The sequence below is a fragment of the Trachurus japonicus genome, chromosome 21 (assembly GCF_045865225.1).
Source record: "Trachurus japonicus isolate A0001 chromosome 21, Traja_1.0".
Taxonomy (NCBI): domain Eukaryota; kingdom Metazoa; phylum Chordata; class Actinopteri; order Carangiformes; family Carangidae; genus Trachurus; species Trachurus japonicus.
In genome coordinates, this window is record NC_140927.1 from 27,389,693 (window position 1) to 27,406,545 (window position 16,853).

General features: G+C 40.9%; 1 protein-coding gene across 1 annotated transcript in view; it reads right to left on the reverse strand.

Moving 5' to 3' along the window:
* Positions 1-16,853, reverse strand: part of kalrna (kalirin RhoGEF kinase a) — a 205,466-nt gene that overhangs the window by 94,223 nt on the left and 94,390 nt on the right. Inside the window, exons 15-27 of the mRNA XM_085766061.1 lie at positions 15,523-15,714; positions 13,945-14,114; positions 13,324-13,498; positions 12,230-12,512; positions 9,011-9,177; positions 6,491-6,610; positions 4,622-4,690; positions 4,300-4,449; positions 3,447-3,596; positions 1,599-1,713; positions 1,187-1,302; positions 810-932; positions 112-294 (exon numbers count right to left, since the gene is read on the reverse strand). Coding sequence (XP_085622187.1) covers positions 112-294; positions 810-932; positions 1,187-1,302; positions 1,599-1,713; positions 3,447-3,596; positions 4,300-4,449; positions 4,622-4,690; positions 6,491-6,610; positions 9,011-9,177; positions 12,230-12,512; positions 13,324-13,498; positions 13,945-14,114; positions 15,523-15,714 — 2,013 coding nt within the window. The remainder of the gene's footprint in view (positions 1-111; positions 295-809; positions 933-1,186; positions 1,303-1,598; positions 1,714-3,446; positions 3,597-4,299; positions 4,450-4,621; positions 4,691-6,490; positions 6,611-9,010; positions 9,178-12,229; positions 12,513-13,323; positions 13,499-13,944; positions 14,115-15,522; positions 15,715-16,853) is intronic.

Consider the following 16,853-nt stretch of genomic DNA (forward strand, 5'->3'; position numbering starts at 1 on the left):
TGTTTGATACAACTACATGTCATTTTGTTGAAAAAATCTCAATAAAAAGATCTTATCTGTCTTTATCTGCAAGTTGTGTGTGTGTGTGTGTGTGTGTGTGTGTGTGTTCACCTCGGAGCTGACGCCCAGACTCCTCTCCAGACTCTCCTGGTACTTGGCCATGCGCAGGGAGAAGTCGCGGTACCGGCGGTCCACCGTGCTCACCCATTTCTTCAGCTCCGACACGTGGGCGTGGCCTTTCTCCACCAGGTTGTCAGCCAGCTGGATCAGCAGCTTCACCTTCTCCTTGGTTTGCTGTGGGACGTTCACACACACACAACGAGTTGGAGCTCACACCTTCTTATCTAATTGTTTTATCTGTTTTCTCTCAATTTTATGACTTTCACTCTTAATCCTCACTTCCTGTTTGCACTCTGAAGTCTTTATACTCAAAGAAAATACATATTTGTTTGGCTCTTTGACTTTTCTGTTTTGCATTTACTTCAGTGTCTGAGCATCTGCCCGACTAACGAAATGTTCTGGGAGCGTTGAGCATCAATTACCGACTGTCAGCTCCTATTTAAAACTCAGATTCACCTGCTGAAATAACATCACAGACTCTGGCAGTCGCTCTGATTAGAAACAAGCCGTCACACTTGTTCTAAATCACTCTGAGTATGAATTATAGTGCACGTATTAAAAAATGAAGAGTGACGCTCCATGTTACAGCTGTGGAATGAATGAGAAGTCAAAAGTTTCCCTTTTGATTTGACACCTGGAGAGCAGTGGAGCTACACACACACATGTACACACAGACACACACAGTGTACCTTGGCAGTGAGTCTGAAATGATGGTAGTCATTGAGGAGCTCCTGAGTTTCCTCGCTGCTTTCGCCAGGTGACGTGTGTGTGGCCAGGTAAACCTCACCTGTCTCCTGAATCCAGTCAAGTGCCTGCACACACAAACACACACACATACACACACACATACACACACCATGTTAAGTTTATCTTCAATTCCTCAACCCCTGTGTTGCATTTAGCCATATAAACCCACTCCCTGATAAAATAAACCAGATGTCCCTTTAGTGCTGCATATTTCCCCAAAGCTAAAATCCAGCCAACACTCTTTCTTTTCTTTTTTTTCTCACTAATTCACACACAAAAACACACACTCTTACTGTTACACACATAGAGACACACACACCTGTTTGGCACTGCGTTCAAACACCAGGTACTGCTGACACTGGTCCAGCCGCCGTTTTTTTAACGTCCAGAAGTGCAGGACTCTGTTCTCTCTCTGCAGGAGCTCGTTCAGAATGGCTGCAAATAATAATAAAAAAAAACACAACATTATAATGAATAAACTCTGATTCTGAGAAGCTCCAGCTCATTAAGGACTCTTCTTTGTTCTCCGTCAGTCCTTTTAAGGTCAGTTAAAATGAGCTGTACATAAATATTAGAGCTTTCATATAATTGGGGTCATTATGTCCTTCATTCTGTGTCATAATTACATTAAGATATGGACTAAACATCACTAAACAGTGTGTTTAAGTTGTTCTTCTTGTCACTTCAGTGTTTCAGTAGCATCAGTAGCTCCAGTCATAGTGGTATCTGACCTTTGACCTGCTGTTCGGGCCCTCTGGCGTGGCTGGCGGCCCCGGGTATGCTCACGTTGTTCCTGTGAATGTACTTCAGAAACACCTCAGCGTTCCTGCGAGCCAACGTGCACGCCTGTAGAAAAAACACATTTAGGAATATGGCAAATTAAACACTCTGACAGACACTCTCACACCCTCTGAATAAACACACACTGCTATAACACCGGTTACCCACTGACGTCAGGATGCCCCACGATTTACTATCGCTGAATTTAACATGTTCAGCCTGTTCAGAGCCACTTCCATGTGATTTCCACATTTTGGTTTGGTTTTCCCTACGTTGGTGTTAACGCGCTCATTCAAACTTTAGTGTGGAACAAACTACTCCACTAATACAACTTGATACGATGCCACCAGTACACAAGGTAGTATGTTTTTTTCTTTATTTTTATTCCTTTCTACATTGTAGATTCAAACTAAAGACATCAAAACTATAAAGGATCACATATGGAGTTATGTAGTGAACAAAAACGTGTTAAACAAAGAAGAATGATTTTTTTATATACATTTTTCGAAGTAGCCTCCTTTTGCTTTTTTGTTCTGTCATCAGCTTCATGAGGTGGTCACCTGGAACAGTTTTCCAACAGTCTTGAAGGAGTTTCCCAGAGGAGCTGAACACTCCAACTCATCCCAGACCATCTCCGTTGGGTTTAGGTCAGGTGACAGACAACACTTTTTTTTTACTATATAAATCCATATGTATGGACTCTATGCGCAGCTCTACTACTTCCTGAACTTAATGCTGCTCCTTTGTTCCCTGTCTTACATTACTGGACAAACTGATTAATCCAGTTTGTCCAGTAATGTAAGACAGGAAATAAAGGAGTTTCCTAATATTTTTGGTCTTAAAGAATGAATCTGAAGATTTTCTTTTTAATTGCTCCCGTTTGTTTTATCAACAAAGGAATATCAACACAAAGCCACAACGTCTTCATAGCAGTGTCTACCTGTAAACATACTAAGCAACAACTTGACTCTGGCGAGACTTTGTATTACAGCTCCGTTTACAAACATGTCGCTTTCTTGAAGTAAACAAACCCCTCTGTGTTGCACAAAAATTGCAGTTTTGTGGGATGTAAACAGCCTAAACAGCCTAAGATCCGTCCGCTCCCATTACATGCTGCTGTGGTGATGCGGGGACAGACAGAACTACTGCAGAACAGGAGACGTTAAAAAGAAAATCTTCAGGTTCATTCTTTTAGACCTAAAATATTAGGAAACTAGAGCCCCAGGTTGAATTTGCCTGGAATTGTCCTTTAAGTATGAATCTACAATGTATAAATTAATAAAAAATACAGAAAGGCCATTGAATGAGAAGGTGTGTCCAAACTTTTGACTGGTAGTGAACATACAGGACAACTTGCTGTGAATCACTGGTTTACACTTTGTTTTGTTTATGTCCAGTTTGTTCAAACCACAAACAGCTTCTCCTTCGTCCTTGGACTCAGACCAAGTGAAGCGACTTCATCCAAAGGACTGAACTGATCTCCATATTAAATTGTTACCTTATTAACATTCAGTCAATATGGATCCTTCACCCAATCAAGGTCATTTGCAAATTTTATTAAAGCAAATGAAACTCAATTGTTGGCAGAGACGCTGAGTGTTTATTGGCTGAACAGTAATTCAGGCAGATGATGGAACTAATCTTCTGTCCAACTTTATCGTCTCATCTTTGACATCGTATCTCATATAAAACATTTACACAAACCTTAATGAAGTTGTGTATGACACAGACTGAGGTGTGGTGTGTTTCTACACTCTGCTCGCCTTGAGTCTTTATTGAATTGTGCTGTTTCACTTCACCTTGAGGAAGGCTTCCTTCTGCTCCAGATGTTTACTGATCAGAGGTAGAAGGTGTTCACAGTCGGCAGATGTTCCCAGTTTGTCGTGACTGCCACACCAGTCTTCATCCCTTCGATACTCCTGCTCCAGGCTCTCTAACACACTGCACACCTGGACACACACACACACACACACACACACAGACACATTTTCACAGTTAATCGTGGTATTAAACACCACAATTAATAAATGAATCGTAAACATTCTTCAATACTGTCACTTTCCAAAAAAAGATTATGTCAGAATCGTATCGGCAGATCATCGCAACTCGCACGAACGAAAACAAAGTTACACAACAACCACAACTTAGTTTTCGTTCTGTGCGAGTTGCAGGACAGAGACAAAATTTGGTGGAGAAAGACTTTTATTCCCTTTTTTTATTCCCTAGCAGCTAAAGCAGGAAACACGTTGATTATGTATCACTACCTGAAGGATAACCACCGGCTTTGTGCGCCAAAGTAAACGTAAATGCACTGTAACTGGGTTAAATTACCTAAGTTACCTAATGTAACAATGAATTGGTAGGACTTTAAATGTTAAAAAACGATTAAACTAAACGTAGATAGGTAGGTAGAGATGACAATTAATGACTTTAATATTTCAGACATTTCCCTTGGGGGATTGATAATATATTCATTGATACTTAAATATTTTGTGTATATAATTAGTAACATTTTGACTTACACATTCATAATAATAATAATTAATGCATAATAATTGTGATTATCGTAATACCGTGACAATAATCGTACCAAGAAAATCTATAACTGTGACATCCCAACCCCAGGAAATGGGGAAACGTGGGTTAATGCACCTGTTCAGACGTCTTGTAAAAGGCCACAGAGGCGTTTACGAGCTTCAGCCGGTCCTCCATCTTCAGCATCAGCTGCTGCCAGTGAACGGCCACTTTCTCAGCACAGCCTCGGATCGCCTCGGGGTCGTAGTGACCGGCCTGCAGCATCATCTGGAGAAGAAGAGACAACACAGAGACAACAGAGAGAGAAAGAGAGGGTCATGATGGAGCTAGAGATGTAGAGATGAAGCATGTTGGATAAGAGCAGCTTTGTGGAGGAGTGAGTCTTACTTTTTCAAACTCTGTCTCACGTGTGCTACGATATATAACATCATGGCTTTACCTCGGCTTTCTGCTGCACCTGCAGAGCGCTCTGATGAGTCTTCTGGAGAGAGTTGGCATGGAAGAGAGACTGGAGGGAAAAGAGGAGGGGACTGTTACCAATTAAAACTCACTGACTTGTTAGTTCAACTCAGCTTTAAGAGATTCCCTGTGGAGAGTTTCAAACACTAATAATAATTAGTTGGTTTTTTTTTAGTTTAGTGAGTTTATTTCAGTCTTGTAGAATCAAGTACACACATCAATAAAAAACATTATTTACACATATGATTTAAACCTAAATAAAAAACAAACAATAATTCATTTATTTTGTTCCTTAAAGTATAAATCCTAAACAAAACAAATGTACCTTGACTGCTTCAGCTTATTTTGCCTTCCCTTCTTACATTAACAGTTTCAGTCAGCTCATTTTAGAAATTTATTAAGAACAAAACGTGTATGTTATACATACAGAAGACAGTTTACGAGCATACTGTTGCTCATAATTCAGTTTTATATTTATTAATATTATTTTTTTTCAATACGTTTTTTAATCTATTAAGCGTGTTACATATTTTCCTTCAATTGATATACGTCTTTGTTTTATATTTGTTTGTGCCTAAACATGATAATAAACTAATAAAGCAAGGGGGCAAAGTGTTTTGTGTGGGGACACCAATTATGTTTGTACTATTATCTATCTATCTATCTATCTATCTATCTATCTATCTATCTATCTATCTATCTATCTATCTATCTATCTATCTATCTATCTATCTATCTATCTATCTATCTATCTATCATTACTAATATCTAATTGAATTACTTTGTATTTGTGCTATGAATCAAGTAGCTAATATGTTTTTCTATAGGAAACTTTCTGCATCTACATCTTTAGTTAGTGTAGTACGCTGGTGCAGGATTTTGGCTCCGCCCCCGTCGCCCTTAAAGACAGGCAGGTCTAACTGATGGATGGTTACATGAACATACAACAGACACATTTGGCATCAGTCCAGAGAGCAGACGCTGTGATTCATCTGTGGTGTTGTTGTTAACGGTAGAATAACTGAGTCAGAGTGTCAGAAGCCGCCGTGTGAGTTTATTTATTTCTTTTTATGAAGATACATCATCATTTCATCGTCGTTAGCGCCGGGCCAGACAATGCTTTCATTGTGCTTTGTGTGACTGTGTGTGTGTGTGTGTTTTAAGTATTAGCCAAGGCAGCATTACATCAGTCTGATGGAGGATGCATGACTTACATCATGTTAAGGAGACACACACACACACACACACACACACACACACACTCACACACATACGCAAATCACGGTTCCACAGGAGCAGAAACCAGGCCAGGACACACATGTTGGGTCTGAGCCAAACAATGTGTTCGTGCATGTGTGTGTGTTTGTGTGTATGTGTGTGTGTGTGTAGTACAATGCTGACCAAGGGGCTTTTACCTCCTTTTAGTGCACACATACACACACACACACACACATACACACACATACACACTTCTGGAGTCAGCTATTTAAAGGTTTGCACAGAGTAACTCAAACACACATACAAGAAAAGATAGCATTTGAATGTGCGTGTGTGTGTTAGCATCTGTTACTCTTCAAAGTCAGTGCATAATAAAATAATTACTGAAGCCTGGTTCATACACAGATGACAAAGAAAACGTGTGTGTGTGTGTGTGTGTGTGTGTGTGTGTGTGTGAGTATCAGTGTGCGCCCCCATCTGCTCCTATTCAAACCGATGCATACTGAAATAATTATTATTAAAGTACAGTAAGCCTGGTTTTAGCAGCAGTAATTAGGATGTGTGTGAGAGTGAGTGTGTGTGTGTGTCGGGGTGAGTGTGTGTTCGTGTGTGTGTGTGCGTGTGTGTGTACCTCGATGGCCATCTGGAACTGTTCATGTTCCCTCTGCAGCTGCTCGGCCTCAGACAGGGAGCTGGCGTTCACCATGCTGGCATTCAACATGGACTCACCGTTACGGATCCAGCCCAACACCTGGACACAGAGAGGAAGAGACACACACACACACACACACACACAGAAAACTGTGTCAGGAAGAGTCCAAGAGAAACACACTGATACCGAGAGCATGAATGATACGGATGCAAAGTCTTGTATCGATCCGAACAGACTAAGAAGTTTTATTTATTAGAAAAAACAGATGTTCACAAAGTTTTCATTTGGAAAAACTTGTTTTGCAGTTGAAAAATAGGTAATAAATCACAATATATTGCAGCATTTTACAACATTGTGTTGCTAACCCTTCTCTTCTCCATGTGCATTTGTTTACAACGAAACCGGCGGAAAATCAACACACGGAGCGACGGATAACGTTATATAACATGGATGATGTTACCACATGTATATTTGTGTAGTCTTATCTGTCATTAACAAAAGATTACGGGTTACGGAGTGCGTTTGTGTCGCGGTGCCACAGAGACGAGAGCTGGGACACCGGGGCGGCGACCGAGTAACTACACTGATGTTGCCAGGTTGGTTTTCAGCCGTGAGACGCCAGGTGAAGACAGAGAGCCTCCGTTCTCACTTGTAACAAGTCACAAGTCATGTAGTTAACTACCACAATTACTCTGGAGCTGTTTAATTAAGGTAAAAATGTAGCATAGCCACGGGACAAATCCTGCTTAGATCCTCTTTAATACTGCAATAATATTATTTCGAGACACAAGTATCGTGATCATATCGTATCGCAGGGCCTCTGGTGATTAACACAAATCAAACAGTATCAAAGCTTTTGTGAGAATTTAACAGTTCTTGTTTCACATCAGGTGTAAATGTTCCTTCTGAACCTTTAATTCATTTTTTTAAACAGCAAACTACAGCATTTGCCCGACGAAAGGCCATTTACAGCTGCTTCCATTAGTCACTATTGGATAGCATGTTTGTTTTGTTTTTCTATTAATCATTACACTGCTTCACTGTTCTCAGCTTTCTGCAGGTTTTGCTTAGTGCAGACATTCACAACTGGAAGACAACACCCATTACTGACTTTTATTGTAAGTATAATAAAAAATAAAGGACCAGTAATGATCTTATCAAACCACCTGTTTAACTACAGGAAGAAGAAAATAGAGACAATACTAATAATATAACACACACACGCTTTGTTTTAATCTGTCAGGTCTAAGTGTGTGTCTTGCTATCAAAGCAAGATTTACTTTCATCTGTGACAAACTAAACAGGACAAGTTGTTATGATTTATTGTGAGTTAACAGCCAAGTCTCCAGGCAGGCAGAGAGCTGATGCTGATTTATTGTCAAGTAAGTCGCAGAGAATTTGTCATCATTGTGTCGCTGCAGGTTTATTTGCATTTTACAATATCCCACTTCACACTTGACCGACATCGTAACCACAATTATTTTAAGAACTCATTTCTGCATTCCTGTGAATTGTGCCTGAAGCTAAGTATTAATTGGTTAGCAGCAGAGGGGCAGAGAAAGAGTGGACTGAGGAAGACAATATGGGCGAGGATGTAGCAGTTTGAGTGTGTGTGTGTGTGTGTGTTATTAGCATGTTGCCATAACTTCATAAATTATTCAGTCGTATCCATCTGCAGCAGCAGCAGCTTCCTGTCTCAACACGCAGCACGTTCACGTTCACATCTGCACTAGTTTCTCCACAAAAAAAAACACAAAACATTTTCACTCCACTGTGCAGGAAGCGCTGGGTGTTATTCTTGTCTCTTCTCCAACATGGAGGAGTCTTTCCAAATAGAATTTCTTTTTGTTTCTAATAATAAAAGGCGAGTCCACCTTGCTCCATTAAAAGCTCCATATTATTTCCTTTTTAGGATGTAGTTTTCTCATCGTCCTCTCTGGGTCAGGATCAGGATAACGCTCAGGATATTTTGTAGATAAATGCTACTTTAAAGTGACTCTGTTGTCCAGACGTGTTTCATACACTGCAAAAACCCAAAATCTTTCCAAGAATATTTGTCTTATTTCTTGTCAAAATGTCTATTTTCAACTCAATACTAATCTCTTTCCACCTAAAATAAGACTCATCACCTTAAAAATGATCTTGTTTTTAGATAATTTTCACTTGTTTCAAACAAATTTTCACTTGAAGTAAGTAGAAATAGTTTTTGTGCTTGTAATAAGAAAGAAAAACTTGCTCCACTATCAGATTTTTCTACTTATTTCAAGTGAAAATCTGCTTGAAAGAAGTAAAAAGTGTCTAAAAACAAGCTGCTTTTAATGTGATGAGTCTTATTTTAAGTTTAATGAGATTTGTTTCGACTAGAAATAAGACAAATGTTCTAGGTAAGAGTTTGAGTTTTTGCATTGTAACCAGAGTCCAGTTTCATAAAAAATACATGCATCACATCAAACGTCTCTGAAAATCTAATGAAAGGTGGAGTAAGAGCAGGAGTTTTACCTGTTTGACCTCGGCCTGTAGGTGGCGTAGCTGCAGAGTCTGCTCCAGCCGTGTGTGCGTGTGCTGCGCGTTGAGCTCCACCTCCTGCTGCTTCTCGTGGAGGAACTCCAGCAGCTCCTGCACCTGAGAGGCCAAGTCCATGTCCTTCTCCCCGGTCAGTTCGATCCCTGGTGATGAAAACACACACATTAACACAAATGTTTCATTGAATCAGTCGTCACCTTCAACATACAGTATCAGCCTGGTTTGGTTCATTGTCCAACATCCATCACAAGCAACCCACTAAACAAAATCATAACAATGAGCAGTAAAATAATCAGACTGGCACAAGAAACACTTCTCAGCATCTACAACAAGATACCGATCCCTTATTTTTAAAACCAAGAGAGCCATGACTAGTTTTGTACTTTCATCGATCAGATTAGTTAAGGTGTTTATGTGTGTGTCTTTCTCTTTTTAACATTTGTTTTGTATTTTTAACATCTAAACATTCATACTTATCTATATGTATTCATCTTGTTTATTTATCCTGTTTAAATATGCACTGATGCTGAAGTTGAAACACTTAAAGGGACAACGAGGAGTTTTGGAAAGCGAAGTGTTTTTATTTTACACTTTTACATTTCCCATGAGCCTCCGCGCGCACGGTGAAATTCTTGGACCGGCGCAAGACGGACAAAAGCGAGCCAACCACTAATAATAATATCAAAATAACTATAAAGACAAAACGATATATTTATCAAAAATGGACCCATTAACAAGTGTTGGTAATGTAGATTCATCCACATTAATATGAGACTCAAATACAAACTCCTCGGGGTCTCTTTAACATTTGTTTTGTATTTTTAACATCTAAACATTCGTATTTATCTATATATATTTATCTTGTTTATTTATCCTGTTTAAATATGCACTTCTTCTCTGGAGGAGGGTCTGGCGAGCAAGACTAAATATGCACTGATTTAAATCTAGTTGCATATATAAATCGACTCATGATCTCTAATGGAGCAGCGTTGTGTTAAATACTGGTGGGGCTGACTCTAATTAAAAGGCAGGATTTGTGATTCTTTAAAAAAAAAAAAAAAGGACGTTTATCTTGTCTCCTGAATAGAGGCCTCTTTGTTTTCTGGTGTCGTCATTCAGTATTGATTATTGTATCTTGTGATCTCTGCTTTTGATCTGCAGCTGATTCTTGTGTTTGAGCTGCAGATATTGGATTAATTGAAGCTTTTAAAATAAAAGACAAATGTGTGTCTCTTCTTCTCAGTCAGTGATCAGTGACCTAACGATGCCTTACTGCTCCAGTAACTGGCGCTACTTGATAGAGAGTCAGTGTGTATGTTTGTGTGTGTGTGTGTGTGTGTGCGGGCTGAGAGAGATTTATCACACCAGGGGGCACAGTGACTGAGGCAGAGACCTCAACACAAATATACACACAGTAAGAGGATTGTGCTGTGACCATTTTTTAACCTAATTCTCTTTCTGTTCCAGACAACAGGCTTTGGGATCACGGCTCATGGTGCCGCTGCCAGAGTGGAAATCCAGATGTGTGCCGGCTCAGACACATTCAGAGGGAACCAGGGGCAACAACTGGAGTCGCTACATACTGTATGGACTACTTTCTGGCGAGTTTTGGCGTGCACGGCTCTTAGGAAGCATTTTAGCCACGTAATGATGCCAGGTGTGAACACCAGGCCAAAAGACAAAACACACAGGAATGCTGGGAAATCATTTTTCCAGCAGCTACAGTATGAAACCACATGGTAGTGTGTGTTTTCTCTGCCTCCATCGTTGTGTTTCTGCTAAATCTCCTGCGTCTCTCTTCCTCCTCTTTCTCATTGTTTATTCTATTTCCACTTTTGTTCCACTTTTACATCAGTAGCATTTCAACACCCAGTAGGACAATTCATTTTACAAGTGGTTCTTAGTAGACAAACTACAGTCAGCATATGTAAAAATTAATCAGAAAATCTAAATTTGGATTTATCTTTGGCAACCATTTAGTTTACAGGCCGCTAATTATGAGATAATGTCAAGAAATAGCCAAGAAATAACGCTCATTTTCATATTTTCAATGTCATGTTTTTCATAAAGGCAAAAGATTACACATGCTTTTCATGCTTTGACCGATATTTCGGGACTACAGTATTTCTACGCAATCAATCGTTATTTCTTGGCTTTATTTCTCGACATTTCACTCAGTTATATCTAGGCTATTTCTTGACATTATGACGCAATGCTTTACCTTCTTCATTACGCTGTTTGGACTGTGTTGATACGTTTAAAAAGAACTTAAAGACTCTCTTATTTAAACAGGCGTTTGGTTAATTTGTGGGTTTTATGTTGCCCAATTCCATGTGCCTTTGTATCTCTGCTTTTCTTGTGTGTTTTTGTCTTGTTTTGTTTTGCTCTGCCTTGTTGCCATTGTTTTAACATTGTGAAGCACTTTGTGGTTTTTACCTGCGAAAGGTACTATACAGTACAAATAAAGTTTCTTCAATTACTTGTTATTTCTTGGCATTACTATGAAATTGACCGTTATTTCTCAGCTATTTCTTGACATTATCACATAATTAGTGTCCTGTAAATTAATGGGTTACCTATACTTTAAAGGGACAACGAGGAGTTTCTAATCGGTTATAAAAAAGTCTCAGGTTAATGTGGATGAATCTCCACTACCCACACTTGTTAATGGGCCCATTTTCGATAAATATATCATTCTGTCTTTATCGTTATTTTGTTATTATTAGTGGTGGTGGAAATGCTGGGCGAGCCGACCAGCGTTTCTTTACTTTCAGTTTCGCAACGAGTCATGAGAATAACGTAGCTGAATCGCCATTTATGGTGGGAACTACGACGGTATGTGAACCTCTTTGAACCTTTGATTGAACTTTAATTCTTGATGAATGAAAACATGAGTCTGTCTTGCGCCGGTCAAAAGAATTTTACGGTGCGGAGGCTCATAAATGTAGTGAGAAAACACTTCACTTTTCCAAAACTCCTCGTTGTCCCTTTAAGAAAAAAAATTAAAAAACAAAAGAAAACACAGAAACACCAAAACAAAAACAAAAAATACAAAAAACAAAAAAAACATCAATACATCAAAAATAAAACTAGTCATGGGTTATAAATTCATTATATCAGCATTTATCATCATTATATCTCATTGTGTTTTCTGATGAGTAACAGTGTGTGTGTGTGTGTGTGTGTGTGTCGTACCTGACGCCTGCACCTCCATGATGTACTGGTGCAGGTCTTGACCCTGCTGCATCACTTCGTAGGTCATGTTGTTCATGGCCGCCTTCCTCTCCGCGTGTCGTTTCAGCCGCTGCTCTGCCAGGCCGATGTCCTCCGCGCCGCCGGACGAAGAGCTGCTGCTGCCGCCGCTGGAGCTGCTGCTGCCGCCGCCACCGCCGCCGCCGCCGCCACCGCCACCCGAACGACCGGCGTCGCTCAACTGACGAGACAGGTCTTCGTTCCAGGCGTCCAACTCTGCCGTCACCTGAAGGAAGACGAGAGAGAAGGGATCAGACGACGCTGTGGAAAAACCTTCTTTTCTCTCTTCAGGCTGTGAAACCACACAAAACTAAACTTTACTGTTTTTTAAACGACACTGTCTTAGTTTGTATTCTGAGCGTTTAACGGGCTGACGTCAGGTCGTTACCTTCAGCTGTTGTCTTTGGTGTGTTTAAGTGCAGCTGTGCTACTGTATATACTGTACATAGTAATAAGAAGATGTGAAGCAATGTGAGGTAAAGCATCCATCAGTCTGCCTCTGTGAGTCGACCTTCTTTCAAGGTCAGATCTCTTCTCTGCTTTAAAGGGGACATATCATGGCAATATCACTTCTTGAAGGCTCTTTAACATATATTTGTGTGTTTGTCTTCCTTTCTGGCCCCCAAAATGTGAGAATTGACAAAAAAATCTGTAATTTTCAGGCTCCCTAGATTGAAATCCACGTGATTTTACGAGCTGTTCCCTCAGTTGTCTGACAATAATGTCATTCGTTTTCGAATTTGCATTCTACCACCCATACCTGTAGCAGTAGAAGGGGCGGGGCAAGCAGTGGTTCATTTGCATTTAAAGGGACAGACACTGAAACCAGCCGGGTTATTTTGAGAGGATGAAAAGAGCTGTGACGTTTGATCCTTGGGGTATTTTGACCGAAGCATGTCACAGACACGTCTTTAAGACACCTGGGAACTATTTTAATTTGTGGAAAAGGTTGCATAATATGTCTCCTTTAAAAAAATCAGCAGTGTAACTCTGTATATCTACTGTTAAGTCCTTGTTCACACTGACCCCTCACTCACCTCTATTGTGTACTGCTCAAAGATGCGTAGCTGGAGGAAGATGTCCAGCTTGATTTTGCGTTCGTGGAACAGCTCCTCCATCTGTCCCTGGGCCTCGTCCAGCTGCTGCAGCACCCCCTGGATATGTGCAATGGAGCTGCAGTGTGGCGTCTTATTGGTGGACATGGCTGCATCTCTGAGGACACAGAGACAGATTGAAGACATTTTGATGACAAAATACAGACAAAACATACTAGTTTTTTACATTTTTAATTCCATTGTACCATCTATAAGAGAACGAGGATCATATATTAACTACCCAGTATTCACACTATCCTCCCTCACAATATTAATATAGAAAGACACAGACAGAAAAAGAAGAATGAAACAATTTCCCAAAAGAAAAAACCTGCCTTATCTTATCTATGTGCCAGGATGATAATTATCATTCATAATGGAACCTGAGTGTCTGTATAAAATTCATACAGACATACTATTAATGTGACTTTTTAATGATGTTTAAAGTGTGAAATTGATAACCTGAGCTACTCTATAAATCCTCCTCCCGCTTTAATAACATTGTGAATATTAATATCATTATTGATCATCACTGAATAATAATGAGATGAATGTTATTATTACCTGAGCTGCTGCATTAATTCCTCTCCCTCTTTAATCACGTTGAGCGTTGCCTCCAGCGTGGCCGTCTGCTGCTGCTGAAACTGTTGGATCAGAGTCTGGACCGAGTCCACCGAGTCGCAGCACACGTCGTCCAAGAGCTGCTTCTGTAGCTCCTCCATCCACGACCACAGCTGCACGCACACACACACACACACACACACACACACACACACACACACACACACACACACACACACACACACACACACACACACACACAGAGGCAGGTAGAAGGAGAGAGTAAGGCCCAATTCCGATTCTCCCCTTAGCCCTAGAGCCCTTGGCCCTAACACTTCGTTTAGCGCGTTCACGTGAAGTGGTAGGGGTGTCCCAATTCTGGTTCAGACGAGGGTTAGGGGGAAGTGGTCTGGCTATCTCGCCCTCGAAACGGAGATTTTTCAGGGGCACACTACGGACCGAGGGCTATGGCAAGTTTCCCAGAATGCATCTTGCGGCAACCGGCAGCTGTTTTATTTCTCACTGTAGCGCTGTTATTACGTCATTTTGTTAAGTTTGATCATGTTTTCATGCGAGAAAGTAGCTGTTTAGATCCCCAATGTGCGGTCGGTTTATCCACATGAGGCTGTTTAGACGTTTGCTCCGATGTTTTTGGGAGAAGTGAAGCTCCACCTGTGGAGCAGATCAGCGGCTCGTCACAGAGACACCACCCCGTCCAGAGAGCTGGTCAGCCGGCCAACCTCCCGACCTCGTCCCGGTAGAAAAGACGGACGCTAATTAACTTACCCGCAGGGTTTTAAAGGTTTACCGCCGCATAGTTACATTCTTTTTAGGAGATAAATGCTCGTCTCATTGATGAAATGTAACAATTGTCGCATTAATTTGTTTGAATTAAAAGTGAAGCTTCATGTGTTTTGGACACAGGAGCAGCGCTGCCTCGGGGCTCTGTAGCCTACATACAGAAATCACCACATTTACATCAATGAATAAATGTTTTACAATGAACCGATCATTCTTCATTAAATTTTATTTTATTTTATTAAGTTAACGTGGTTTTGAATAGAGGATTTGTGGCTAAAGCTCGTCACGTCTGCTTATGTGAAAGCCAGCAGAGACGACTGATGACGCATGTGATTGTTGAAGTGGTGTCCCAGTTCGTAGGGGTTGACTTTCAACCCTACTCCTTGTAGCTCCGTTTCAAGGGCAAGGGTTAAGGGCTAGGGCTAGGGCTAGGGATGAAAAATAGAATCGGAATTGGGCCTAAAGGTGTGATGGATCCATTATTACTGAACTTTCCTTCTGCTGAACCAACTAAACGTTCTACTGTTTCCTCTAGGGGGGGAAGCTGGAAATAACACTGACAACACAACAGACTGCAGAGCCACTAATTGTGCCAGAGAAAACTGTTTGTCCTATTGGGACTAACGACCTGTAATTACACAGTTAACACATGTCAGAGTCTCTGTGGTTAATGACGGAAATTAGGAATTAATTTAGGTGAGGCCTGCTGGTACGGGAGCAGCAGGACGTCTGAGGAACGTTCTTCTGGAGTCTGTAGCGTACGTGTTTCTGTTGCCTCACCTCCTTGGTGTGCGTGTGGAAGGAGACAGACATGTCGAGCAGCAGCTTCCTGTGTTCGACTCGCCGGACAAAGTCCTGGATTCGGACCTCCAGATGTCTGGCTGCCTTGTAGATCTCCTCTGGGTCGCACTCTCCGGTCTGAGCCAGCTGCTCCGCCGCCTCCAGCAGCTTGTCAGCGTTAGTGTACGTGTTCTGAATAAAAGAGAATAAAAACATTCATTATCATCAGCAGCAACAGCAACGTATCAATATCTGCTTTCACCTAGTCTTACTTAGTGTGTAACTATAGCAACAGTTATAGTCTTCCATTTTTCCTTTCCTTCATCAGCTCTTGTTAAAGGGATAGTTCAACATTTTGGCAAATTAGCCCATTGCCATAATCCCTATAGTCACAGCAGTAGGTTTGTTACCTTTAATTGTCGGTGCAAGCTGTTTTTAGAACGGCGGAGCAGAGCCGTGAGCTGCTCAGAGCTACGCTACAGAGGCTCATGGGATTTCTTGGTTTCCCTCATCAAACTCATCAAATACACAATCCAACAACTCCACAACGCTCTGGTGGACAAGTTGTGAGCTGCACATTCACCACGCTATGAGATAATAACACAACGTTACCACAGAGTTGTTTTAGAGGGAAATACATGCAAAACCACTGATGCGTGTTCCCATCGGGCGCAGTTTTTCAGCAAGCAGGTTTTTGCCAGTATCTACGGGCTCACATTTTTTAAGGTAATTCAGTACTGGGTCCCATGTTTTATCAAACGTATCCCCTCTATCTTCATTGTAGAATCTCAGTATCTTCATCATTATTATATTGGCTTTTTAGTAATAATCATCAGAATTTCTCCTGTTTTTTTGTTGCTCTCTCGTTTATGGAGTTATATCCTGTTGTAATAAAATTCCGGGAATTCGTTTCCTGTTCGAACCCCCCCCAGAAAAAGGGACCAAATCCTGTGTGACTGTTAAATTTCTGGGCGTTCGTCAGCAGGACAAAATGGATTAGCGTTGGTCTATTCTACTGAGAGTGTATGACGGATTATCGTTGGAATATTTCGACATCAGGTCTGAGACATTTTGGGGGAGTTACAGTACAGGAGGTCAGGGTGTGGCACCGCAGCGAGGAAAGAAAATATGCTACGTTATGAATCCAATTATTCAAGAATGAGCTGGGATATATGGGTGGAAGCTTAGAGAGCGTGGATATTTCAGATGATATGTTAGAAGAGGGATTACTTAGAGGATAAAGATTATAATTTACAAGAGATTATTAGTCTGTGCTGCAGGAGTGGTGAGGATTACAGCAGGGAGATGACAGGAGCGCAGATTCATCCCCG